Source organism: Apus apus, chromosome 19 (genome assembly GCF_020740795.1).
Source record: "Apus apus isolate bApuApu2 chromosome 19, bApuApu2.pri.cur, whole genome shotgun sequence".
Taxonomy (NCBI): Eukaryota; Metazoa; Chordata; class Aves; order Apodiformes; family Apodidae; genus Apus; species Apus apus.
This window is the reverse complement of record NC_067300.1, coordinates 9,224,958-9,252,078: the sequence shown is the minus strand read 5'-3', so window position 1 is coordinate 9,252,078 and position 27,121 is coordinate 9,224,958. Positions and strand designations below refer to the sequence as shown.

Genomic DNA, 27,121 nt, shown 5'->3' with positions numbered 1-27,121 from the left:
AGAAGCTGTAGAACGATTCAGAAGCAGCTGGTGGAGGTTGCACCACCCTGAGCAAAGGAGAAATGTTCAGGGTTAAGGAAAATTTGTCTCTCTGTGTATGTATGGAGATAATGTGCAAATAATTGGTTGGAAACTGTCAATTTTTCTATCACTCCTGCAAAAATTCGCTGACATTTTATATGGGAAAATGGAAAGAAATGGGAGTAAAAGTTCACCTGCTCCTGGTGCTTTTCAAAACATGCCTACCTAAAATAACCAGTATGGTTTGAAATGGACGTGGGTACAAGCTGTCCTAGCAACACAGTTTAGCTAAAAGGAACTTGAAAATACAAGTAAAAAGCCAAAAAATCCACCACTTTGCCCAAATGTTTGCAATTTATTTTCAACAAGCACATTAGTTTACATTTTAGTACAAAATGGTCACTTTTCCTTCCTAGGGAGGTATGAGACTGAGTAAAAAAACCCAAACAAACCAGAACAAACCAGACGTGAAAATGTCAAGTTATTGAATATAAATAAATTAAGCATTTAAATTACTCAACAGTTATATTCACTATCTTCAGTTCCTCATATGCAATGCACAGACCTAGATAATACACCTTGCACCTTTAGTTAAGATGGTGGATCCCATCCAGCTCTGAGCAGGAATAGCAGGATGGATACACTGCAGGAAAGGAAAAATTAAAGAGCTGTCAGGAATAACTTCATTAGGTTTCTTCAGCACTTGCAGCTTTTCTCCTGGCATAGTTCCACTGTACTCCTTTTATTTCCTATCCAGGTTTAGTACTTCCTCTTTAAAAACTCCCAAAGAGCAAAGAAAGCTCCATGAATTACAAAGGGCCAAGAAATCCTTCTCAGAAGTGGCTGCCACCAGCACGGCCCCATCCACAAATGAAAGTTCTGTGGTGCTGCACAATGTGCAAACAAAAGCTCCAGGACTGAGGAGATGGTGGTTTGGGGCAATTTTTAAAAAGGAAACACTGTTTGCAACTCACTCACTGCTAATGCTCCACAGCAAAGCAGCACCACCCAGCAGACATAATATATCTTTAATCAGAGTACATAAAAGGATATAATTTGTCATTATAAAGATTGAAATAAGAACAAGTGAAGCAAGATTTACTCAACTGAAGTCAAGAAAGCTTTTCCAGATGAGGGCACTACTAGCAATTACAGTGAAAGCCCTGGCCAGTTCACTGGCAACAGAGTTAAAGCACCAACACAGATCATCAACATCCTGATTTAATGTATTTTACACTCTTAAGAAACAAAACAATAACACTGAAGGTTTGAGTATTGGTTCATTTTGTCGCCTTTCCAGCAAGGTCACAGTGACATGAAAACCAATGATGTACAGCAAACCCCCCCCCCCCACCTTGTTCTAAATCAATAATTGCTGCTCTTTAATGGCAGAATCATCCCAACAAACTTTCAAAGCCTTTTGTTTTCATTTGCAGATGAAAAGCAGAATGTGTCAGAGCTGACAAACCTGAGTTTATATATTTGGCAGAGTTCTAAGCAACAGCACTAATGACTCATTTTCAACTTCAAAATGTGCAACAACAGTGACAAAGAGGAACTGGCCACATTTCCCAGATCCAACACTTGCTGTGCTGCAGTTTTGGTAGGTTTGGTGGGTTTTTTTGAGAATGTCCCTGCTTCTTGGGTGATATATATAAAAAAAAATCTCCCTAGATGAAGTTACTTAAAAGTTGTCCAGTTTTCAAAACCAAATTGGGAAACTCTGGGCTTTTCTCTTCACAAGCCTCCAGCTGGGACCTCTCACTGGATTGCAGCACAAGGCAAACAGCACAGACCAGCCAGCCTGGCCCACCTCACACCACTGGGTCTCTATCCTTCTAGCTGCTCACAAGTTGTTCTAATTATTATTCAAGCCCAGGGCCTATAATTACAGGGACTCTTATACATTCCTGAAGAGAGACTCATGGTGGCTCCCTGTCCCAGAACTCTTGGACAGTCAGGGTCCCCATATGCTCAGACTGAATGCTGCAGACTTAAAAAGAGAAGTTTTCATGTCAGGGCATAGGCTGATTAATTAATAATCAGTCACCTGAAGGTGCTCCCAGCAGCTCTGGGCTCTGCAGAGGCCATGGGTGGCAGGAGCTGGGCCCCAGCTTCACAGAGAGAGCTTCCCATACTGAAGCAAGAGCCACCAGGTGAAGACAACGAACAGTGAAGATGGCTTAAGAGACCCACAGGAAATGCCCTCCTCTGTACGGCAGGCTGAAAGTGTCATCTGAACAGAGATTCAGATGGTTAATACTTCACGTGTTTGCTATTTTGATACACTAAAGGAACAAGGGACAGCAGATGTGTGTAGCCAAACTTTGTTCCTCCAATCGGAAGCTGCAGAAACTCATGTCAGAAACATTCGGTTTTGTGAACAAACAAAATTTGATTATAAAAAAATCTCCCTGTTGAGTTTTTGTGCTTTCAGGCCATCCTTGTTGCTAGGATTTAAACTTTTTATGCTGGGGCTTATGATGGGAATCAGAGGAGGAGACAGTAACAGTATAAATACCATGAATTGGCTAGGGACTATGTATTTCTTCTCATGTAATAGAAGAGCCAGCAAACCTTCAATTAAATTAAAAGTTGCAAATGTAGAATTGAAAGGAAAAGCCTTTTTATATAACATAATTAATCTGTAGAACTCACTGCCACAAGAAAACATTGAGGCCAAAACCTATTAGGATTAACTAAAGATTAGGTAATGGATAACTAGAACATGCTCAATTACATTGGATAGGATTATAAACTTCACTACCCAGGACATGAATTATGCCCCCCAGCTAGGATCAGAAAGGAACCCCCATTCCAAATAGTAATTTTGGAATATACTGTAACTGTTTTCATGGTTTCTAATTGCTGCCAGGCAGGACCCCAGCCAGCCAGATCCCTGAATGCAGCTGCCATATTCCCAGTTGCTGCCACATCCCAGAACGGGGCAGCTCTCGGACCTACCCACTGGTGACACCCTTCCTGACCCAAAGAGAAGATCACTCCAGCAGAAGGGCAGGAGAAATGGCCTGTTCTTCTAAGTACTGCACAGACACCTTTACACCTAGCAGGTGATACTCTGTGAGCTCAGAACTGGAAACACCAAGGGAAGTGTTTACCCACCTCACAGGAAAAAAACTACCACACTGTAATGGAGTGATCCAACAGCATAAGAAACTTGGTATTTCCAGATCTGGGAGTTTGTTCTGGCAGGCTGATGCAAATCCCAGTGTCCTTCACTAAAAACACTGTTTTCCTTTACCAGGCTTCATCAGAATTGGCTTCCAATAATTACTCAGCTACTTTTTTGGTTCATAAGTGAGCAAGGGGAGTTCTCATGCTTAATCAAGGCACCCAACAGAAGAGCCAATAAAGCTCTGGGCCTGAGTCTGTCCTTACATCTGAACTAAAGTACAAGAGGTGACTGCCTTAGCAATCAGAGTCAGGCTGTTTACTGAGACACAAACTGCCCCAAACTCTCCTCCTAGCAGAGTCACACACATCCTTGGCTGGAATGCACAGGAGAACCGAAGACTCCCTTGAATACACAATGTTTTCTACATTAAATGCGCAGTGAAAAGAACATTTGAGAAAGTCACGTAGGTTTAGAATTGATTTAGTCAGAATAGAACTCATTTCCTGAAAAAAAAAAAAATCAGAATTCTCCAAATGAAGCAGCCAAGGGAGCAGCACAACTGCTCAGTGCTCTGGCAGGTAAACTCAGCTCTAGAGAAGTTAAAAAGAAAAAAAAAAACACCTTACTTGAAGCACACAAAACAATATCCAATTTCCCTCTAAAACCAGGCACAGTTGATTGCATAATGTAATGTTTACTCTGAAAATGAGTAAAGGACATAGGTGGGAAGTAATGGAAAAATCTTAACTGGAAAGTGGACATTCTGGGATAGCACTGTGTGCCTCAGGCAAAGACCAGGGTTCCTACAGGGAGCTCTGTACATTAAGCTAGAACACTTGTGAAATGACTTGGAAAGAAAGGGGTTTTCAACAAGGAATACTGTATATAAAATCCCTGATCATAAATATTAAAGCTGTGTCTGGTACTGAACAGCCACATACAATGAAAACTGTGTCCCATTCAACCCCCTACACAGACGAGCGATAATTCTTCACCTTCCACCGCTTCGAACGCACTCGGAAAAAAAAGTACATGATCATTAAAAACAAGGATGATGCCACATACAGTATGACACACAGACTCATGTCTAGGTTTGAAAACCCAATCCCTAAGAAAGACACAGCCTGCTTCATCTCTTTAAGGTTGGCTGATCCAGCTGCACCTTTACCACTATCTTTGACAGGTCCATGATTTCCTATCACCTTATTCAACACCTTCGATTCAGAATCTGGTCTGTTTTCTTTATCCTGGATCTTATTTTCTCTGTTTCCACTCGGGTTCTTCGGGAGGCTTTTGTCTTTCATCTCCCTTGGATCTCCCTGCTCAGTTTCACTGGAGTCAGTCTGGCTTTCAGTGTATTTATATAGAATATTTTTGCTGTTATAATGATCCTTCATGAACTGTAGAACTTGGGCTTCATTCCAGCTGTGTAATCCTTTAATTTCTTCATGACATGCAGGGCAAATGTCTGGAGTTGGCCACTGAACTTTGGGAAATTTTGGATCTTCAGTCAAATCACCTAATTGGGAGGAGAAACAAAAATATCAGAAGTGAATGTACTAGGAGAGCTGAACCATCAGAGAGCTCACTGGAAACCACAGCGAGCATGGCCCACCTGCACACTGTGAGGCTGGCAGGAAGAAGCCCCCAGAACAATCATGTTTGTATTAAACTGAAGAGAACAATGAATAATTTTGGAAATTCATAAGCCTCCTTACGGATGCATCAATGATGTTCTGAAGTATTGCCTCCTCTTTCAAAACACAGACACTAAATCACAATTATTTTCCTTTTGTCTCAGTAGAAGCTCCCAGGTTCAAGTTCCAACAGAGGAGGACACTGCAGCTGCTGGTTTTAGGAGCTATGGAGACACCCTCCTCTGGGCCCTTCAGGGGTTAAATACCATTCAAAACAAACTGCTCTTTTTCACTCAGTACTCTTTAATCCTGGAGCCTGGTTTGCAGCAGATTCAAGGCCAAAGATTTGCAGCTCTTGTCGTGTTTCTGCACTGTCACCCATCCCAACCCTGCTTTTCCATAGCCTGTGCTACTACCACAGGAAACTCTTTCCAGTACTTTAAAAGCCATTATCATAATCCAGATGTATTTTCAGCTCTAGGACACCTTTCTGCCTTGATGGCAAAGAGCTGAACATGGTAGTTGGTGTTAACCTTGTTCTAAAAAAAATAACATATTAAAACGTGGATGGAGACAATTTTTGGAACACAAATCTCTACCTTGTAAGAAGCTGATTAATTTAGCTGACTGTTAGTACACTAATGCTTAAAACAGCTCCAAAATATAGGTTCTTATTTTATTATTATTTTTATGATTTTTAAAGGGAAGAAACTTCCTCATGATTTGGAACAAAATATTGTTTAGGGATTCAAAGGCTGTTGAAAAAAATTTGTCTCCTTGATATTTACAAGTAAGAGAGCAACTCTGCATGTCAGAGCTCTTAAAGGTCACCCAGTAATCAATTTGTTTCAGTAGAGGAAGCAGAAATAAAACATTTATGGTAATATTACAAACAGAATACTTGCTGTGCTTGATGTTTTCCTGCCAAGAAGAAGAATAAAATCTGTACATTCTAAAGCAATAGGAAAGACTTTGATAGGGCAGAGCCACACACAACAATCTTGACCCATACTTGAAGGGGTTTTCATTGACCAGTCAAACACCATTTCTCAAGGAAAGCTAAATATATATATAACACCAGAAATACAGATGCAGCCTTTAGGGACACTAAAATAAGTCACTGACCCAAAGAGAAATTTTAGCAAACTTAAAAAGCATAATTTAACATTATTATTTATTCCAGGATGTTTATAGTTCTTACTAAAAGGGTATTTCAGCCAGCTGTTGCATCATCTAAATCAATATCCATGTGAGGCTTCCAATAACTTAATGCTCCAAATAAGCACATTTGCTCCACTACTTAGCAACTCCAAGTCAACAGGGCTCCCTTTTGCTGTGTTCAACCTGACAATAGTAACAAACATCAGGGGATGTTTTTATTTAATACCTCATCACTTACTTTTTTTCTCCTTGGAGAAAGGAGACAAACTGTTTACGCTCACAACAGTATTTAATACTTCATAAATCTTGGGAATTCAGCATAACCATAAAATAAACACAATATAGCACATTTAAATTGTAACTAATGCTACATTACACAGATCCATAACAGCAGACAGGGATTAAGTGCAAAGAGAAACCAATTTCCTTTAGTGCTTTAGTTACTTGATATCCCCATAACAGAACACATTAAATACAACCAGTGTTTTAAAGGTTCTTTTAGTCTAACTGAAAACACAGAAATCTAGAGGGGAACAGATTTTCTTCATACAGTAATTTTATCTTATTCAGTTGCTGATCTGCTCATAGTTAAGGCTCTTTTATCCTGAGAAGGTCTCCTGTTCAATTATCATAATTTTAGATCCAGCATCCCTCCAGAACAAAATGAAGACAGGTTTTAACATCTATTTAAACTGTTACAGAAAGAAATGTAATTACTGTTTAGCCACTGATAAGTAGCTGAACTGCACTGCTCCTTTTTGAAAAGGCTTTGATTTGTACTCCAGAGAGATTCAACAAACAAGTGAAATCTCAGCAGCAACAGTGTTTTGGGGAAGGATGAAGTTTTTTAATGATGTTTCACAAGAGGTAACCATGTTACTGGAGGGCAGTGGATCTCCAGTGTGTATTTCTCACTCATTCAAAGGTTAGAATCAGAGAATCATAGAATGCCAGGTTGGAAGGGACTTCAAGGATCATCTAGTCCAACCTAAGTACTACTATAGTTCTTATGACATGGCTAGTGCTGGTCTTTTAAAGTTAAAGCTGATTGGGATGCTCTAGGTTTTACTCTATACACGAGTACCCTTTCTTGGACAGCAGTGTAAACAAGGAGTTGGTCTTCTGAAGTATGTATTTAATAGAAGAATTTAAAGAAACAAAAGTTACTGTTGTTTTAAACTCACATTACAGAGCCTAATCTGCATCCCTCTCTGTCCCAGCACAAGCCTCAGTGTATGAAATGTCCCAGTCTGGTCCTCCAGACACAGCTGCTTCCAGGCAGGTTTCCTAAGCCAGGTCTTCCATACCTGCCAGCCTGCTGTTCACTACGTTGTGCTTCTCCCAGAGCCAGAGAACTGCCCCGTCTAAGGTTTTAACAGCATCCATGGACTCCTTAGCCATTTCTTCAAAATGCTGAGCACAGGCCTTGCACCCAAAGAAGTGCTGGATGTATCTCCGCATGACCTGAAGTACGGCCTGGGGATTGTCTTCAAGACCTGGGAGGACAGATGACAGATGCATTTAGCACCACCTGGACAACACAGAGCTTCAACACACTTCAATGTACAGAAAAGTGAACCCCGGGAAAAGGAAAGGCAATGTTGCAGCCTTCCTGTTTCATGCAAACTCACACCTTCACTTCAGACAGAAGAAACTGTCACTTTTTAAATGTAGAGATATCCAAAGCACATGTGCCATCACACAGAACCTGCACCTCAGTAAGCACAAAGATATTAGAGGCATTAAAAGCTTCACACAGCTCCGAGAAGAAACACCTCTCCCCAACAAAATGCCTATTTCATATCATCACTAAGGAGGTGACACATTTATGTATTCATTGCCAAATAATTTGGTTTCTAATACAGAGTTTCAAGTGCTCTCAAACAGCATATTTACAAACAGTTTTGAAAGGTTGTCTGGGATATCAGACACAACTACAAGGGAATTATTTCAAACACACTGAGGTTCAAAACAAGCTAGGTGAGCAATAGTGTTATATTCAATGTTAGCTAAACGAAAATCGGACATTAACATGGTTTTTCATGTTTGTGTTCAAACACACTAAGTCCTGCTTGTATTTCACACAGTTCTTCTGGAAGCCCAGACTTCCAAGTAACTAAATGAATATTCATGTTATGCATTCACCATCCCACTTAGGCTCAGGCACTAGATTATGGTGACCTGCTGAAAAACCAAGAGTCAAAACCTCTCTGCTAAGCATTTCACAAGGTGCCTGTGATATCTGTTAGTTACTCCATAACTCTGAGGTATCACAGAACACCAGAATCTCATTACAGTAATTAACGCCACAGCTTTTTTGGCAGGCACTGAAAGCACTAAGTTAATAGCTACTTAGCAACACTTGCACTTTCAAGTGTAACTCAGGAATTCCTCCTAAAATAAATACAAACACGTTATTCCTTCTATAACATCCAGACATTTGAAGTAAGGATAATGCAGAAAAAAAAAACCCAAACAAACAAAAACAACAAAACATTATTTTATTCAGAAGTAAATTAAGGTCTTTACCAATTGAGAACTCTGTCCAGGGCCTTTATTGTGACAGCAGGTAGTCCCTACATCTGCAACTGGCTTGGAAAGCAGGTATAATTTGTTAAAATCCTAATAGTTTAATCTCTGTCTCCCAGATTTTCTGATTCATGCTTAATTGACCTAGTAAATTATCCCAAAATGTACTTACAAATGAACTCTATGTTACCACAAACATACGTTGGTCAAACAAAATACATTTTATGATGCTGATTGATCAAATTCCCAACTCCTGCAGCTGAACACCTCTGCCACCAGGGATTTACAATGCAGCTTTTGTAGGGTCTGTAGGAAAGGATTAAGGGCTTTGCTCACTGTCCCTTTCTGGTAGTGCATAACAAACAATTTGGTAGCATACAGACCCTCTGCACACCCATGGCTTTTTGGGGAAAAAAAACCCTCAACAAAACCTATTCCAAACAATTAGAGTACTCATCTATAACTGTATAAAAAAAAAAGCATGAAGACTTATCATAAACATCTTGATTTAGAATAACGACAACATATTATTACACATGCCAGCAAAAAAAAAGTCTTTAAAGCCAAAAAGAAATCCTAAAAAGCAAACAATCTCTGCTCAGACATTCAATATCTGTGATTGAATAGGCATGTATAAATAAAAGCTATGAGATTAAAGCAGATTAAATTACAGTATTAAAAGAAAGGCTGAAAAATAATTTTGGAAAGTTGAAATAAATTTCAGGGAAAAGAGTTTTACCATGTATGCTAAAAATATAATTAGAAAAAAACAACAAACACAACAAAACTGCTAGCAAATAACCTCTTTATGGAGGAACAGAGTTATATCTCTTCCCCCTGTGTAATGTTACCCTCTGGAAAATTCATTTTGTGGGGAGGACTTTCAAATCCAGCAACCAGACTAAAAATAACACAGATTTTTTTTTTTTTATATATATATATGTGTATATATATATATATATATATATAAAATCCACAAGCCTGTCTCATTCATGCCAATAGATCCTACTACCTAAAACCAGATTTCATACAACTAAACACGCTCAGGACTACAGCTCTACAATGATTTTATACATGCTCAGATGGGAGCAGCTCTGCTCAGAGATCCTTTGGATTCCCTTATGCTGATCCTACCACAGGTTCCACTTCCACCAATTACCATTAAAATGTGTCAGATATAAACCAACAAACCCATTCTACCAAGAAAGCCACAGCAAGTTCACACTGACTGCCAGACTCTGCAAGTAAAGGAAACTATCAAGAAAAATACAGCAGCTTTAAAAAGAAAACAAACAATTGCAAAATGGCTCATTTTGTTTGTTTTTCTTTTATCAGCCCAGAGATGAATCTTCTATTAACATCTGCCATGTATCATCGTGTAATCCTCCTTTTCTCTTCCCTCCCAAACTACTGCAATTCAGGGTAACCCTAATCTTTAAAGTGGACAAGAACCATAAAACCCTACCTGTGGTGGGAAGGATTAGGGAGTACATCATGCTTTTTAGTAGATGGGATTTAAACAAGCAATAAGGAGAGGAAAACCTCCCAAGACATAATCCGACAGTCTCAGACTGACCCAATTCTTTCCCCATAAGAAGTGATCATCACGTATCTGTCCCGATTTACATGGATGGTTAAGTGTGCCAAAGAGTTCCCAGGTCCTACCATATATTTTTAACTTCAGGCTGACACCAGCTCAGGCTTGAAGCATGGGACCAATTTAAGATAGAATTCTGTGTAGTTAAATATTAAGAACATTTTTACATTTAATTAGAACACTTTTGACAACTGGGGGCAAAAGGGAAAATGTGACTGATGCACGATCCTGTTGAACAGTTGATGTATCAACCAGGAGGAAAAAAACAAAACCAAACTCACCAGACAGAGCAGAGTACTAAATTAAAGGGATTCATCCTACTGTCCCATGAATACCAAACAAAACAAAACAAAGACAGAACCAGAAACCAACAACAGGATGATTAGCTAGGAAAAAAATCCCTATTCTGCAGCAGATTCAACAGTAAGGACTGAGAGATTTTCACTGTGATTACAAGTAATGCTGAACAAATGTATCTACCCATCAGCTGAAATGAAATAATTTTATTTATAACATACAATCAGCAAGTTACACATTTCAAATTTCTGAGTTTTGTCATCTAGTAGCAGTCAATTTAGCATTCTTATGTTCCTTAGAAAAGACATTTAAAAGGCTTTAAAGGAAAATTAAATAGAACTATAACCAAAGCACTGTCCTGGCAAGACTAAAAACAGATGAAGGCCAGTATTTTAACACTAGTAATTCTGTTTCCATTGTGCAAGGAATACAGCACATTTCTTAAATAGGAATCCTCACCAGAATATTAACACTCTGCTTCACAATGTGCTGCAAGTCTAAAAATGAGCAATTTTACACAGTGTAAAGGTAAGTATCAAGGTAGTGTATCAATGCACAGATGAATGGACACTAGATACATTCAGCTGAAAAAAACCCTAAACAGTCAGAACGTTGGGTATTTAAGAAATAAAATTTCAGGATTGGCTAATGGTTGTACAGCTTTTATAGCTACTAAACTGTGTGTTTAAAGCCCATTCTTCTCAAATTAAATTAACAGCACAACCTCAGGTAACATGAATAATCTTCATCCCTTCTCAGGGAGTTGAAAATTTCTTTGTTTGAAATTCTCTCCTTTTTTCTGCTTTAGTGCTCAGACCTTAAGTACTGCTCATACTTTATTTACCACATTTCTAAGCAAGAACAAACTGCCAGGCTTTCTTTCAGAGCCTCCTCATGGCAGCAAAGCTATGCTCTGACCTCTGCTGGTACCAACCTGAAAGCTAAATCTCGAAAGCCACTGTCCCTCCACGCATGTCTGAGTATTTACACTCAAAAAAACTGGCTGTAATGCAGTATTATTTTTCTGTTGCACAGCTGAACTGCTGCACAGATTTGTCTTATCCTTCAAGCATCTCAAACAACTGCTGCTTACCTGTATTTAGCAAAGCTTTTGGTTGCAGGGCAGCTTGAACAGTGAGGGTGTGAAACAGCTTCCAAAGGGAACAGGTATAACCCCTCAGCTCTGGTCTGCTGCCCTGACATCCCACCCACTGAACCTTCTTAGTAAGAAATATCCCAGAAATCTGAAAAAAAAAATATATTAAAATATAGGCAGCTCTGGGACCTAAATTCATCACTGAACACAACAGCAGTCACAGCTGATCCTACCTTGAAATTGAGGTGATGCAAGAAGAAAGATAATAAAGAGTAAATGACCCCTTCTGCTCCTGTTGCTAATGAATCCATCTTCAGGCAAACACATCGCAAATGTTTAACAATCCTGAAGTCTGAGATACTCTGATGCACCATTATAAAACCACATCTCTTGCAAACATGTTACATGACACACAATGTACAGTAACTGACATCAAACCTACTGAAACACACACCACAAATGTCTCATTAGTCTGACAGAATACATGATGTAGCTTCCTTTTTGAAGCCCAGCATGAACACAACACACAAATACTACTGTAAACTCTGACAGAGCTAGTTTCCCTGGGCACACTAAAAATTCCCTATTACTCAGCAAGACCTACATGAACACCGTGGTAAAATCTTAACAGGAAATTAAAATAATATTTTGGGAAACTCTTCAGGAATAATGCCCATTTCAATGAGTAAATATCCCACCACTTAAATTCTGACCTTCAAGAGAATCCTGCTGATACCAGGCAGAGCAAAAAGGCTACTCAAAAATTTCTGCTGGGAACCCTGTGTCATGTGAAGCTGACACGAGGGAACACGTATACTCTTCCATTTCAATTCCTTCATGTGGATTATTATTGTTTTTTCTGGTAATGATTTTTTTTCATTTTAACCTTCTTATAACTCCATTATGACTGAGGGACCATCAGTAAGTGATGTCTTAGATTTATATAGAATCTTATCCTTTCCTAATGCTGTGTTTTATGCTGGGAACTAGTAACAGCTTACCCGCATTTTGTTGTTGACCAGATCTAGGATGGCATCATAAGGGATTTTGTCTAATGGAAGGCTCACCAGCCACTCTTGCAAGGTCTCTAACAACTTTACCACAGGCTGACGGCCAGGAAAAAGCTGAGAGGAAAAAAAAAAAGAAAACACTCATATTTTAAAGCACAAATCTCATTAGCAGCAAGAGACTTATTATCTAAATGTGTTTTTCCCATCTTCCAATTTTCTTTTGCTCTGAGCAAACGAGTTACTTGCTCTGCCTTCTCACACCCACTTCTGCCTACAACATTTAACAAGACGCATGTACAAAATGTTAACCAGTAAAAGGAAGCTACTCAACAGCAGGCAGAAATGCTACAGAGTAACTTTTGACAGATGAGGTAGAATTCTGCATTGAGGTAACTCAGCTCAGTCTACAGCTCAGAAAGGAGCACAACACCCAGGGGAGTGAGGGAGGCTGAAATCCTTCTCCCCCTTAGATTAACCACAAACATTAGTTTTTATATATAAATTCAGATTTCTGTAAATGTAGATAATGTTTTCCTTTTCCTATGAGTAATAGAGATTTCCAAAGTGATTTGGAAATAGTGCCTTCCTTAACTTACAACTTCAGGAAGTCTGACTCTAGCAGATGAGTGTGAGGAACTATAAATCACAGGCAATGCCATTATTTTACACTAGAAACGGTGTCTTGCTTTAATGATGGTTGTAATTACTACAGAATTAAGTGGAGTATGCATACCATCCTCTAAGTACCCTTCCAGAGAGAACAGAATTTCAACAGATGGGGAAATAAAAGTCCCTGGATCTGCTACACTAAACACATCAAGCAATTTATGACTGGACATGCTATCCATAAGCTAGTCATTCTGCAGCCCGTGTCCAGCTATTGATAATGTCTTTAATTCACAGACCACTGACTTCTAATGGGCAAGAACTCCCTTTTCCTAACTGTCTGTGTTGTTTCTAACACAAGGGGCCATGTGTCTTGTTTGGGTTCAAAGACAGCTCCTAAATAGGCAATAAGAAAATGAGCACAACTCTGAGCTACTGAGGGAATGCTGTAATTGCTGTAATTACCTTTGCTCCCATAGGAGCCCCAGAATATCATGCATTACCCTCTAAAATACAATAGCATCTCAGGTAGGTATCAGTCTCACTGAGAATTCAAAAAACAATGGACTCCTGCACTGTCAAAAAACCTAATTCTACAACTACGAAAATTCCTCAAGTAGGGATCCAGAAAATTCCCCAAGTAGGGATCCAAAGACCTCTGTGACTTAGGATTTCTCATCACTCTAAATGCTGTTAGACAGGAGGAAAGTATAAAAAGTTGCCCGAGAACTTCAAGGGAAGTGTGACATGACAAGAGAATGCAAAGGAGAGTAGCCCCCTTGGGCAACGGCAGCAGGAGCTGAGCATGCAAGGAAAAGAGCATTCCCCATTTCTGCACTAACAGCCAGGGGAGCAAATGACATCAGCTGGCCAGGAGCCATTAGGAAGAAGAGAGGATGTTTCAGGGATAATATGATGGAAAGATTACCACCACACTTTCTTAAAGAAATGAGGCCAGCTAGAGATTTCTGACCTCTGACGGCTGTGGGGGGCCAAGGAACTGTCTGATTTTCAGACAAATCCAGATATCTGGAAACAGTTCATATTCCCTTATTATTCCCTTAAATAGCTATTGATTCACTTTGGTTAAAATAAAACAGTGTTAAATGCTCAGTAAGCAAATATAGAGAGACATAAAGAGACATATATTGTCCCTTCACTCAAACATACTATGTAGCATCTTTATTTAAATACTCAATTATATTCAGTACCTCAATTATTTTGAAATAATTTACTTCAAGACCTCAACTGTTCCCAAAAACTAGACAGAAATTACTACCATCTCTAAGCAGAACACCACTTCTCAAGTATGCACTAATGGAATCCAAAAGTCAAGAATGAAAAACAAGGTTTTTTTAATCCCACTCAGTTACAATAGTTACTTCTGAAAATCTGATGAATGGACTATATTTACAGTGTTTGTTCAATATGCTGCAGACTACCGTAGCTTTATTTAATTTTGAGCCCTCTAAGATTAAATTGAAACCCATTTCAATCCTCTCAGTATGAGAATACAGTAACTCAAAGATAACATTTAAAGAAAGCCACAAAACTATTTTTTAAGCTAGTGAGGAAGCACAGATTTAAACATCCTGAAAGACATTTTGAGAGACTGATGTCACATAATAAATTTTATGTTAGAGCCACTTTATTTTTACAAATAATCAGAGACTAGAAGCATGTACCTTGGCAGAGACAGTAACAAAATCCTTGAAGGTCTTGAGCTCAGCTCCCTCAAGTGTCTTGTGCGTGGCAAGTTCTACCCTGAGCAGGTAATGCAATCCCGACTCAAGGTCAGCCATGTACAGCTTAGATCTGAAACACACATATATAATGCTCAGAAGTGGCAGGTTTCTTTCGCTCATTTTCTCACCAGTCATGAAGGTAAAATTGATATATAGTAGGTGGCATTAAAACCTCCACATTTGCCACCCCACAGTGATTGCAGAGTAGCCTGGGCCAGCACGGGGAGATGCAGCGGTTACTTCAGGTGCTCAGTGTGGTGAATGCCAAATTCAGTGAGTCTCACTGTACTCTCTTCCTTAAAAGAGCAATTTGATGTCATTTTGTCTGGAATTAGACAAATGAGGCATAACCACACACAGGAATTTCTTTGATATTTGACTAAACTTCTTGCCTCCCAGCCAGCTTTACCTTGTAATCAAATTATAGCCCTGACACTGTTGGCAAGGAAATGGCTGGTGGGAAGAAATTACAGCTGCTCTTCAGGACTGACCACAAGTAGAAAAATGACATGCTATGAAAAAAGAGAGGCTTCTGTTGAACAAAAGTAGATTATACACAGAGCAGGCGTGCAAACAAGACTGAAAAAGGTCAATGTTGGGAAGGACTGAATCTAGAAATCCTCTCCCCAAAGCTCTTGTTTAACCGTAGGTTCTTTGCACACAAGTTTAACAGTCCATTTTACTCACATCAGCTCTTAGGACAGAATTGTGACATGTAAAGCAAATAAAATATTGTAAGAGTTCCTTCTCACAACCAAATATCTTCATGACAAAAACACTTTCCAAAGAACAAATACATCAAACACAAGACCCTGAGTCATGTACTCAAACAGAAGTTCACATAGTTACTAGTTACACACTTCTTGCAAGAGTTCAGCAGCATTGTTATTTCTAAAAACAAACAGAATTAAAAGAACAGTTCTTCAAGAAACTAGCTGGTCCCACCTCTTAAATAACATGCATGAAATAGCATTAATACACAAAATAATCTATATTCTTAACAGCTCAAACTACAGACTTACTCTGAATTTATGTCCTTAACTAGCAATGTACTCCAGTTTAGAAGAACAGCAAAACTGTGCTTCAAATTTCTTAAATACAGATTCATCCATGTGAATGCATGAGGTTCCCTCAAGAAATCCTATCTGGAAGATACTTGGGCTTGAGATTTGCATCAACAAGAATCTGCCTTACTGGAAAGCAACTCAATTTAACTCAGTTGTTTTGGTAACACAGTATTTCATCTAAAGTATTTTATAATAGTCATTGAAAGAAGATGATGCTACTAGTGCCCATGAAAGGAAAATAAGTACAAAATAGAAAGCACTCAGTCCTACATCTTTTCCATGTAAAGATGCTGAGAGATTATCTCTGCAAAGCCTTTGCTTCCTTCCCTCAAACAAAGAGGGAAAGAGGGTGAAGATAAACCTTACTGGATTTGGTATGATAAACATCTTCTACAGTTTTCTATTATACTGCATTTGACAAGCACTTTTTGTTGGGCACTGTGTCTCTATTACACACACACAGATAATTCTCCCTACAGAAATGCTATAGCTTGCTAATTATTATTTCTTTTAGGGGGACACTGATTACTTGCTGAAGTTTTCCAACAACTCAAATCAGTGATCCATATACTTCAGGTAATAAGTGATAAGTCCTTGGTATTTTTAAGGTAATTAATTATTTATCAATACTTCTAGAGAAAAACATTAGCAGTTCAGATGCTTGCTGCTAAACAAATACTGAAAGCCCATATATAATTTAACCTCTGAATTGTTGGAAATACTGCTCCTAACTGTAAAAGGAAGTTGTAGCCTTGATGCTGGAACTGAACAAATTCTCAAGTGTTACCTGAATATACTGAAAAATAGATGAAGTTGAAGCAACAATTGATTTGCTCTCAGCTTTGATGCCATAATTTCTCCAGCATTAAGCATGAATGCCTTTAATTTTACTCAGCAGCAGAATGCAGATCACCCAGTAGTGACCAACCTATTCCCCTCAAGGTGCATCACCTAGGTTGGAATGAAGTGCTATTTTTAACTTCACTATGATTTTGTATTAAATTACAGCACAGCTTCCCACGTGGCAAGAAAAAACTGCAAGGAAATCTTAATAACCAGGCACTGGTCTGAAAATCAAGGGTATCACTTACTTATCAAACTCTTTCCACACCTTCATTTCCGTTTTTTCCTCCTTGTTTTCTTGAACAGGCAGCTGAAGTGGCAACAGAAGTTTTTTCCTTACACCTGGCAGTGACTTTAAATACGAGGAAAAGACAGACCGTAGAGGCTTCAAACTGCATGTAAATGGACAAAGTAAGGGTCACTTTTAACACCAGACTAAGTGAATATCCAGAGCAAATTAGTGTCTTTACAAAATCTGATACTCACTTTAGGTTTTTCAGTCCTAATGCAACATGTTTTTAAACAAAGTGAAACAAAATCATGTTCAGTTTAGGAACAGTAACAACAATCAATTGGATTAGTGGTTAGAAATTCCATTCAAAATAAGAACAGATCATGCTCACCAAAGCATCAGTTTGCCTTACACAGGCAGTGCTCACAGGGAACAAATAGCTTACAGCTACTTGCAAGCAAGCTTTTTAAGAGCTCTAAGGCTTCATAATTTTTTTTTCATTTTTATTCCAAAGTGTTTTCCTTTTAGAAGTATCACAGAAACAGGTTAAAGCTGTCCACAGGCAACAGTGGTAAGCAAAAGTAGTGTAAAAAACTCAGGTAACAATATTACATGGTTGATTAACAACATGTCAGGACACAAGGTCCTTATAAACATGCAAAAGGTTATAGAATAACTTACTTTGTATGAAAGAAAGCTACAGAAACTGTTTTTACAGCTTAACTGAACCTCCCCGTATTCCTCAGACATAACTGCTTACATGTTAACTAATCCATGGGAGCCATTGGGATGCACCAGATAGCAGGAAGGGACTGAGGTAACACCCAGCTTCTCAAGAAAAGGCTTATCCAAATCCAATGCTCTCTTCACAACAATGTTTTCATACTGGACCAAGTCTAAGATAACCTGGGCAATGAGAAGATGACATGAATTACACATTGTTCAAGGAATATCCCATCTTGAGGGCAGGACGTATAAATGGGTGAAGTGCATCATCTTTTAAGGGTATCATTAAGCTGCAAGTCCATCTACAAGTATTCTCTGGACACGAACAATTTCAGTTAAAGATATGCTCTTCTCTGGAAACCATTTCTCCTTTCTTCCATTTTTTTTTTTTTCATCTATCATGATCTTTTCCCTTAGAAATCTAACACTTGAAGAAAACATGAATGATAAAATGTCCTCATAAACCCTAACATAGCCCAGAGGATATTCCATGGGTATCAAGAGGTTTATGTTTCATGTTATACATGTGAGAGTCTAAAGGCAAATTTTCAGGTAGGGAAGAAATGTTGGCCCCACCACTTGACACCATTCTGATGTCCAGTCCATGACTTAGAAAACAATTAAGTTCCTTGGCAAATATTTTTGCTTCTGAAAGCAGATTCCACTTTCTGCTCATCAGATGATGCTCAGATTTTCCCTATAATAGCAGGTAATACAATTAAAGTGAGCACAATAAAAAGCTGAAGAGCTTAATAATCATCACATTTCATCTCTTCAGTAATGCCCACTTGTAGCAACACAGCAGCTTCCAGAAAACAAATGTCTGGAAGCAGCCTGCTCCTCAAAGGGATTCTCACTTCTGGCAGCACACTCTCCTTCTGCAACTGGGCCACCTCAGCATCAGATCTAATTAGACACATTTCACAGACATCGGATGTTTCTCCACAGATTATGCCCAGATAATTATGCAATTTATTTTCTTTCCTTATCCTAGATCTTGGCAGGAAGAGAAAAGTAACAGTTGTCTAAGCTAACAGCAGGCTCATTAGGCGGTGAAATGATGCCAAATCAAATATTTTATTAAGGAGGTGGGAGAAGCAAAAAGCCAAATACTTCCACTCCCTCAGTGCCTCAGAGCTCTGAAAATAATTGTATGCTGTCATCTTAATTTAGAATGTAATTGCCTAAAACCTAAATGTGAAGAAAAAGGACCAGAAAATTTAGATTATTGGAAACAGCTGAAATCACAAAAAGAATGAATATTATGAAAGCTCTCCAGCAGTAACAAAACAATAACATAATCTGATAATATTTTTGTTGTGATCTTCAGATCTTGCAAGAAAAAAAAAATTGTGTTAACAATGAAATCAACAAATTAATCTGCCACTAAAACACGAATGGAAGAAGTTAACATGACAACACATTAATTTGTAAGCAAGTTCCTCTGTGTGACTAAATACAACAGTGCTTTGGAGTCTCTTGACTTTGTGATACCTCAAATATGGATGACCAGTCCTTTACGACCCTTTAATGCAGTCCTATAATCAGAAATTTTGGCTAAATAACAAAATTCAGCTGGGTTATGATAACATGCATTCAGATTCAGCAAGTAATAGTTACCTCTCGTCCAACATAGGAGCTGTTACTTTCAAACACAATGGCAGTGTAATGATGGCTGCTCTTGTCAAAAAGAGAAGTAATATCACTGGACCTTGTGAGAAAAGAAAAGCTATTTAGCCCAGCTGGAATGCAACACACCCACTGCTACCCAGGGATTTCCTTCTACAATCTCCTGGCAGAAGTGATCGTATGAAAAAAGCTTATTTCATTTTTAATAAGACCTTCTACATTTTATTGCATTAACACAGCAAGCACACACCAGCTGTATTTTAAACAAGGAACTTACAAAACTGGATCCAGTGGTGGGCAAGCAGGCGGCCTCACCTCCTGGGAATGGTTCTGCAGGAAGTCAATCATCATCTGACGAACTGTTTGCAGCTCTCGATCTGCTCCTGCTGAGCACAGGTTACAAAAAACCACAATACTTCAGAAAACTGGGGAAAAATTACTCACATGCAGGTTTTCACACATTTGCATGTTTTTCTGTATCAGGTTTTTTATTTGGACTAAAAAAAACAGAACACTATTTGGCTGAAGAACAGGGACACAGGATTTAGTTGTAGAATTACATCTGAGTGTTGAGATGAGATCATATTTAAAAGCTGTCATCCCACCCCAAAATTAATAAAACTTCAGGACTTTTCCAAATCAAACCATCTGCCTTGCTTGGTGACTCTCTCTTCAAACAGTGTTATTTTTCACAGTAACTGGCAGGCAACTTCAGTAGCTTCTTTGCACGAAGGATATTAATCATGTATTAAAAACTGCAGCAATGTACCCCCCTGACCAAACGGGCCAGGAGAGATTACAAAGCCAGGGGACAATATGAAGAAATAACAGAATTGTGACTGTTTTTTAAAATTTATTTATTTATTGCTTTAAAAGAAATAAATTTAAAAACAGAAACTCTCACAAATGCCAAGAAGTAACAGGTACAACTACAGCCTCCTTCACCATGGAGGGTTAATGGTGCAGGTGGTCTTTCTTCTGACCTCTGGCCTTTTAAATGTTAATCCATTGAAAAAGACAACATTACTTTTGTCCCCAGACAAACCACCTCAAGCTGTGATCCTGTCAGACACAGGGGCTAAGCCTGTTTTCAGTTAGTCAACAGCTGAATAGGGGTTCTCCCAATGAGATTCAGGATGCCTGGAAAGCGACTGACAGATCAAAATACTCCTCAGGACTGAGCAAATTGCATCTCCAGCTGATGAGGTGTGTGGTGGAAAAAAGGAATTTCAAATTATCTAGCCATTTGTGAAAATTAAGAACTACCTTTCAAAAAAAGGAGGAATGTGAGCCTAACAACTGTTTTGCCTCTCTAAAATTCTGCCCGATATTCCATCTTCCTATGGCTCTTGTAATATCATATCTTAAAGAGCTATTTAGTGTCCATCCCAGCTCCAGCTGTCTAAACTAAGTGACAGGCAAAGGGATTCTGCTCATTGTGTGACAAATTCCTGGCTGTCAGAGTAACTGCTTCAGGATTTCTTACAGTACAATATTCTTACCTTTGTAATTTTCTCCAGGAGTAAACTGCTTTGTAAATGCTTTGAAGTACTATGTGGGAGGAAAAAAAAAAAGCATTATTGCTTTGACAATAACTCATTGTGTAAGACAAAAGCTCCTTTTACAAACAAAAATGGCTTTCAAGAGATTTTAATTTTTACAGCTCTAATTACAAAACACTTTTCCTCTACCTATTCAGAAGATAATTTTTCCTCTTAGCCTTTGAGTTATAAACCTGCTCCTCAACTCTAAGAGGGTAGCTCACAGGTACCAGTCAAAACTCTGCTACACAATAAAGCCAAATTTTAGAGGAAAAACACTGCAATGTATAATGCAATGCTGGATATAAATATCAATACTGCATCCATTACTGCAAATATTAATCCAAACATTAATTAACTGAAAACCAAATCAGTGCTACCCACTGTGTTTATTCTCAGAACACTATTCACATTTTCTCTACTCCCTCCAGTGGTTAAACAGGATATATAATGGAGCTTGGCTCCCTTCTGCTATAAAAAATAAAACAGAAAAGAATCAGTGCTTAATACAGAGTGCATTCCAATTCACACTCAAAACTTTATAGATTAAAACATATACTTATAATTGTTCATTCTATCTGGGCAGAACATCCCAAGTCCTACAGTAAAATGTCTCCTGTTCTCTCTCCTGCTGGAACAAACACAGTTTATTCGATCCTCTCCATTCATCACATTCTGCCTACTCTTATGGTTAATAAGATGATTGTACAGATTGACAAAAACAGAGGAGGTAAAAATTGCACTTAGACCCGTAGATGAACAATGGTAGATACTTCTGGCAAACACAGGATCCATTTTAAAAGCCAGTTTAAGCAAATTATTAATAAATTAGAAAAACTGTGTAGGATAAGTCAAGGGTAGATTTTTATTTGGAGCCCTGGTCATGAAATCAACTGATTTCATGATGCCATTTCAATGTGCTACCTTTATTTTCACACACTAAAATTATAATGCTGTTAATAATCATGAACATTTGAATTTGAAAAATATTTAAACAAGGTCTTATTATCTACCAAATATATTTCAACTAGGTGTTAGATAAATGTAACAACATAATATTTTCCAGAATGGTATCTGCTTTCAATTAGAATTTTCCAACTTCAGAACTGAGGACTAAATTACTACTATAAACAACTGCATCAGGTATTGTGTTCAGGAAGAACCTGAACTTTTATCAACCCTGCAACTTTCTCACCAACAGCAAAGCTAAAGTCCAGCTGAAGAACAACTAGTTGCATCTAACACTCTGTGCAAACAAGTTTGTTATGGTTTTAGTTACTACAAAGCCTATCCTTTACCTAAGGTAACATATTGATGCCACTTACTCTGAAAGTTGGGTAATAGTGAATTCCATATTCTTTGCACGTCTCATAGTTCTCTTCTTCCCCACAATCCAGCACACCAACTCTAATTGCAGATTCCCATTCTGAAAACAAAGATATCTCTCAGCTTTCAGCAGAAGTGATCATGGATCCCAGCTGATGGATTACCCTGCTTCCCTTGGAAAACAGCAGCACAACTCCCAGGGATTCCAATGGCATAAAAATCAAGCCCTCGGTCGATTCTCATTTGCTATTCACTTCTATCCTCACGTGTAATGCAAGCTGCTGATTTTTAAAATAACTAAAACCTCCCTGTTTTTCTTAGCTGCATGTATTTTCAAGACACCCAAAGAAGAATCCCAGCACACACTTTGCAGTTCCAGGGCTGAAGACGCTTTCTTGAATCCAGAAGGATGAAACAGGGGCCAACCTAACACTTTTCCCATTAGCTAAGCTCCTAAAACAAAACATGCAGAAAACATATAACTGAATAAAAATAATCCAAAATTACTCATGCACATGACTGTCAATTACAAACCCACAAATTTGATGCATGTTGAATTGGAGCTTTATCAATACCTCCAGAACTGCAGACAACCTGGGGCTCACACACTCTCTACTGAAAGCTACCTTTATCTTTTAGTGCTGTACAAGAGTAAGTAAGACAGACCTCAAAAAATATCTGAGTTTTAACCAAAGCAACAAACAATGAGTTTAAAGTTTCCTTTATAAAATTTTCACAGCAATAAGCACAAGAGTTTAGAGTATTTCTATAAATATGCTTATATAACTTCAATAAAAGCTTTCAACTCCTTTATAGGTTTTCCTTCTCATTTTGCTAGGAACTTATCTTTCAGAGCCATGCTCTGCTGCTGCAATCACTTTAAGGGAGAACTGCTCCAAAAGACTCCTCAGACAGTTACTTTTTAAAGCTAAGCTAAATCAAAACAGCTGTGGGCAGAATTTGAAGATACACCACAATTCCTAAGTATCAATAAACTTTAAAAAACACTAAAATTAACCTTGCTTTTATACCAAAGAGCATGAAAGCTTCATCAAGTTCAAGATCTGACTGACAGTTACATGCCTGGCTGCTTCTGAAATTTAGCTTGACCTTTATTTGTCTTTGGACGAGGATGGGGCAGCTGATGGAGAATTTCAGTTGTGCTGAACATGCCAACAGCTGAACAGGCACCAGGAGTAACTACAAGCATGTTGGAGCAGATGGGCATGTATTCACAGGAGCACAAAAGATACAACAGTCTATTTCAGAAAATAAAATGCAAAACAAAAAAAAAAGTTTGGCTTCTGGGTATCTATCTCATTCAACTTTCACCACTCCTCCTCCTTTTTCCACCTGTCTTGATCCCCCTCCACACAATGAACAGAAGCACTGTGAGCCCGATGCAAATTGCCTGCTCTCAACAATGCAAACCCATCTCTGGCTCAACAGTGGGTTAAATAGCACCAGCTGGGATGTGTGAGCTGAGCATTTGCTGCTGCTTAAAAAGGAGCTTTTCCTTTCTAAAGGATGCAAGAGTTCCTGGAGGGCACAGCCCAGCCTAGCCTGTGTAAGTCGACAGTGGCATCTAGCTTGGATTGTTTGTTTTTAAATACTGATGAATTTTAAATTAGCATTAGTATTTTTAAAATACTCTCAAACTATACAGAAGGAGTGGATGAGTGATACCACGTTCAGCAACACTATTTCTGTTTATGCCAAACAAGTTCCTATGAATGACATGAACGTACTGGACAAACTGGAAATCCAGCAGGTTGGTCAGACCTCCCACTTAGGAAATGTGGCAGAACACCAACACACCAGTCAGCCTGCATGAGGAGGAAGACCCTTTCTTTGCATAAACCTTGTGTGTTCCCTGCAGCAGGAACATGCAATGCCAGGTGTCATTTTTAATTATCAAGTTCCAGTCAGAGAGATAGGAGATGTACCAGCAGGACCCTCTCCCTCCGTGCTGCTGGGGAGTTACATATTTTAACACATATGCTGCTTCCTGAATAATGACAAGGTTTCTGCAGTTCCTCGCTGTCTAAAGAAGTTTATAGAAATAAATTATTATTGCTAGATTTGGAACAACTGCTAAATTTGGAACAGTTGTTCCAAATCCAGAGGAATGGATTACTTCTGTGTATAATTCAACAGTTGTTGTAGATTAAATTTCCAAGTGTTTGTTACTTCTACACATAATTCCAGCCCACAGGCATTTTGGCAGATAGATTCAATCATCTTTTAAGACAGAAAAAGCACAATTAAGTATAATGGCCACTTTGGACACTACTGTAATAAAACTAAATGTGTGATTAGGAATGCAGCAGCAATGACTCTAAGCTTAAAGCCTGTTCTGAGAGGAGAGGGACTATCAAACTCAAAACATAAATCACACAGAAGCAAGCATCATTCCTATTTTCCAGAAGGATTATCTTCTGAGATGAAGTTTGTAATGGTAGCATTGCCAAGATTTAACAAATGAGAAATGAAATAAAAATGAAGTATATTAGCACAGGCCTTTTATGGACAAAGCAGTTGCATCAATTTAACTGGACTACGCCAAATTAGGAAACACGACCACAGTGATCTAGGAGTTCTCTAATGTAGATGAGTTTGGATCCTCAAAGATAGCTGTAATATCCTAGCAGATGAGTAAACATTTTTTGAAAAATAAATGTTGTGGCAGCCTAAATGACAGAAACATTTTTTGGGTTTGTTTTTTTTTTTAAGAAGCTACCAACAAAAAGTGCGACTATTCTCAGTCTCCTACCAAAACCCATTCATTCCAACCTTTAAAATGGAAACATTTTGCTGACAAATAACACCAGAAGCCAATTACATTTGCTGGTAGTGCCAATGCCCACAAGCATAAAAATACAATTTTTGAATTAAAGTCTTCATAAAACCTCAATGGATTAAAAAGTAGATAGGTCTTTAACTGGTTATAGTAATTCAAGTGCATAACATCATTTGCAGTTATCATCGACTGCAGATGAGGAAGAAAATATATATTGGAGGAATTCACTGCAAGTTACGAAGACTATTGCCTACAAAGGCATGATGCTGCTGTGGGAATATATAAACATTTCCCTGTCTTTATTTTGACAAAAGCTCTGGTTAGTTCAGGCTCTTCATGATCTTCACTGCAGCCTCAAACATCAACTTGTTCTTCAAAGAAGAAAATGTGACACTATTTTGGCCACAAGCAAACCAAATCAGGTGAAAATGTTACACAAACTTATGCAAAGAAAACAAAAAAGCTACTGCTTTTATAACCAAACAAGGCAAGCCAGTAAAGAGCATTTGAAACACTGTGAAACCTTTCCTGCTTTGTGTTTCTTGGGCTTTGGGTTTCAGCTCATTGGTGAGCAACCCTCAGCACGTGATGAGTTCATCAGGACCTATTTTTGGGTGGGCCTCCACTTCCGTGTATCTAAAACCCTGTATGCCTCATGCTGCCCTTACATTTCACCTAAATCGTTAACACTTTTACCACAAAAGGCTGCCAGAGAAAAGCCAGAGCTCTTCACTCCCTCTCAAAAACTGCAGCTGTATGAATGCACTAGAACTGCTGTTCCTATTCTGGAAACGTCTCTTGGGTCAAATGCTGCATTAAGAGTACTTCAAAAGCATTTAACACCACTCTATTAAGTATAACATTTCCTACACATTTGATATCAGGTCTTCCCCCCACCAGAGGTATTGAACTTAACTGATACCCAAGGGACCATTTTGTTTCCTTACCTTAGATCTACAAAGAGCCAAACACTTCAGCACCTACCAAAAACACTGAGCAGAGAGAGTGATACAAGTCTCCCTCAGTATGAACCACAGAGACCACCACTTCTTTGCAAGTCACTAGAGAACTCTGAAAACCTGACTCTCACTTAGACTTTTTCATTATTTCCCGGCTGCCCTTTCCCCTCTTCTATTCCACTCACACTCTACTGAATTTGCAAGATACAAATCAAACAAACGCACAGCCTCTCCAGAACCACAACATGTATTTCTCATTTCGCCTTTAAAATGGTCTCTTGACAAAACACTCAGAAGATCTTGCCCCTAAGAGTTTAGAGTCCACACATACCTCTGGTGCCTCAGAGATGGAAACCTGCAGCTGGATCACTCCGTGTGTGTGTGGTGTTTTATCCCTAGATTCCTATGAAACCCTGACTCTGGGGGCTGGTGACCACCTTCCACACCTCGCCTCGTCCTGCGTGTCGTTCTGGCGGGGTGGGAAGGGCCCCGGGGAGGGGCAGAGGGGTGACCCCCCCACACGAGGCACCAGGGGCACACCCCGCGCGGCCACGCGTGGCAAGGCAGGACCGCAGCCCACGGGTGACACAGCGGGCCCAGGCCTCGCTGCCAGCCGCCCTTGCCGAGGCCCCACGGGTGACCAGCTGCGCCGAGGCACGACGAGACACCGCTGCGACCCACCCGGGAGCCTCGGCACCGGCACCGGGGGCCCGCGGCCCGGGGGAGGCCGCGGCGGGCTGCGGACCGGCCCGGGGCTGCCCGGCCCCCCCCGCCGGGAGCAGCTGCGGAGAGCCGGGCGGCGGCAGCGAGCGCCCGGCGGGCGCGGGGCCCCGGTGAGAGCCCGCGGGGAGGGGGCGGCGCCGGCGCCTCACCTTTGACGTCCCCCGCCAGGGCCCGCCAGGTGGGGGCGAAGGCGATGCAGTGACCGCAGGACGAGCTGTAGAACTGCACCACCCAGGCGGCCGAGGAGTTGAGCAGCGCCCGGCGCACCGAGCCGGCCGCCAGCACGGCCAGCGGGTCCTGGCCCGGCCGGTAGAGCCGCGCGGCCGCCGCCGCCAGCAGCAGCAGCAGGGCCGGCAGCGCGCGCGGCCCGCCCGCCGCCATCTTGGGACGCCAGCGGCGAGGGGCGGGGCGGGGCCGCCATAGCAACGCGCCGGCCTTGG

General features: G+C 39.7%; 1 protein-coding gene across 2 annotated transcripts; it reads right to left on the bottom strand.

Annotated features, from left to right (window-relative positions):
- Nucleotides 1-356: 356 nt before the first annotated feature.
- Nucleotides 357-27,062, bottom strand: QSOX2 (quiescin sulfhydryl oxidase 2). Of its 2 annotated transcripts, none has more exons than XM_051636772.1 (12): nucleotides 26,831-27,062; nucleotides 22,199-22,299; nucleotides 20,835-20,883; nucleotides 19,610-19,718; nucleotides 19,324-19,414; nucleotides 17,738-17,883; nucleotides 16,994-17,137; nucleotides 14,776-14,905; nucleotides 12,476-12,598; nucleotides 11,472-11,622; nucleotides 7,263-7,451; nucleotides 357-4,676 (listed from the first exon to the last, which is right to left on the bottom strand). In XM_051636772.1, the coding sequence occupies exons 1-12, from the start codon at nucleotides 27,060-27,062 to the stop codon at nucleotides 4,126-4,128; spliced, it is 2,016 nt and encodes a 671-aa protein (XP_051492732.1). In that variant the 3' UTR covers nucleotides 357-4,125. The 2 variants fall into 2 exon arrangements, with proteins under 2 accessions (XP_051492732.1, XP_051492733.1); XM_051636773.1 differs by having other exon boundaries at nucleotides 19,610-19,715.
- Nucleotides 27,063-27,121: the final 59 nt, after the last annotated feature.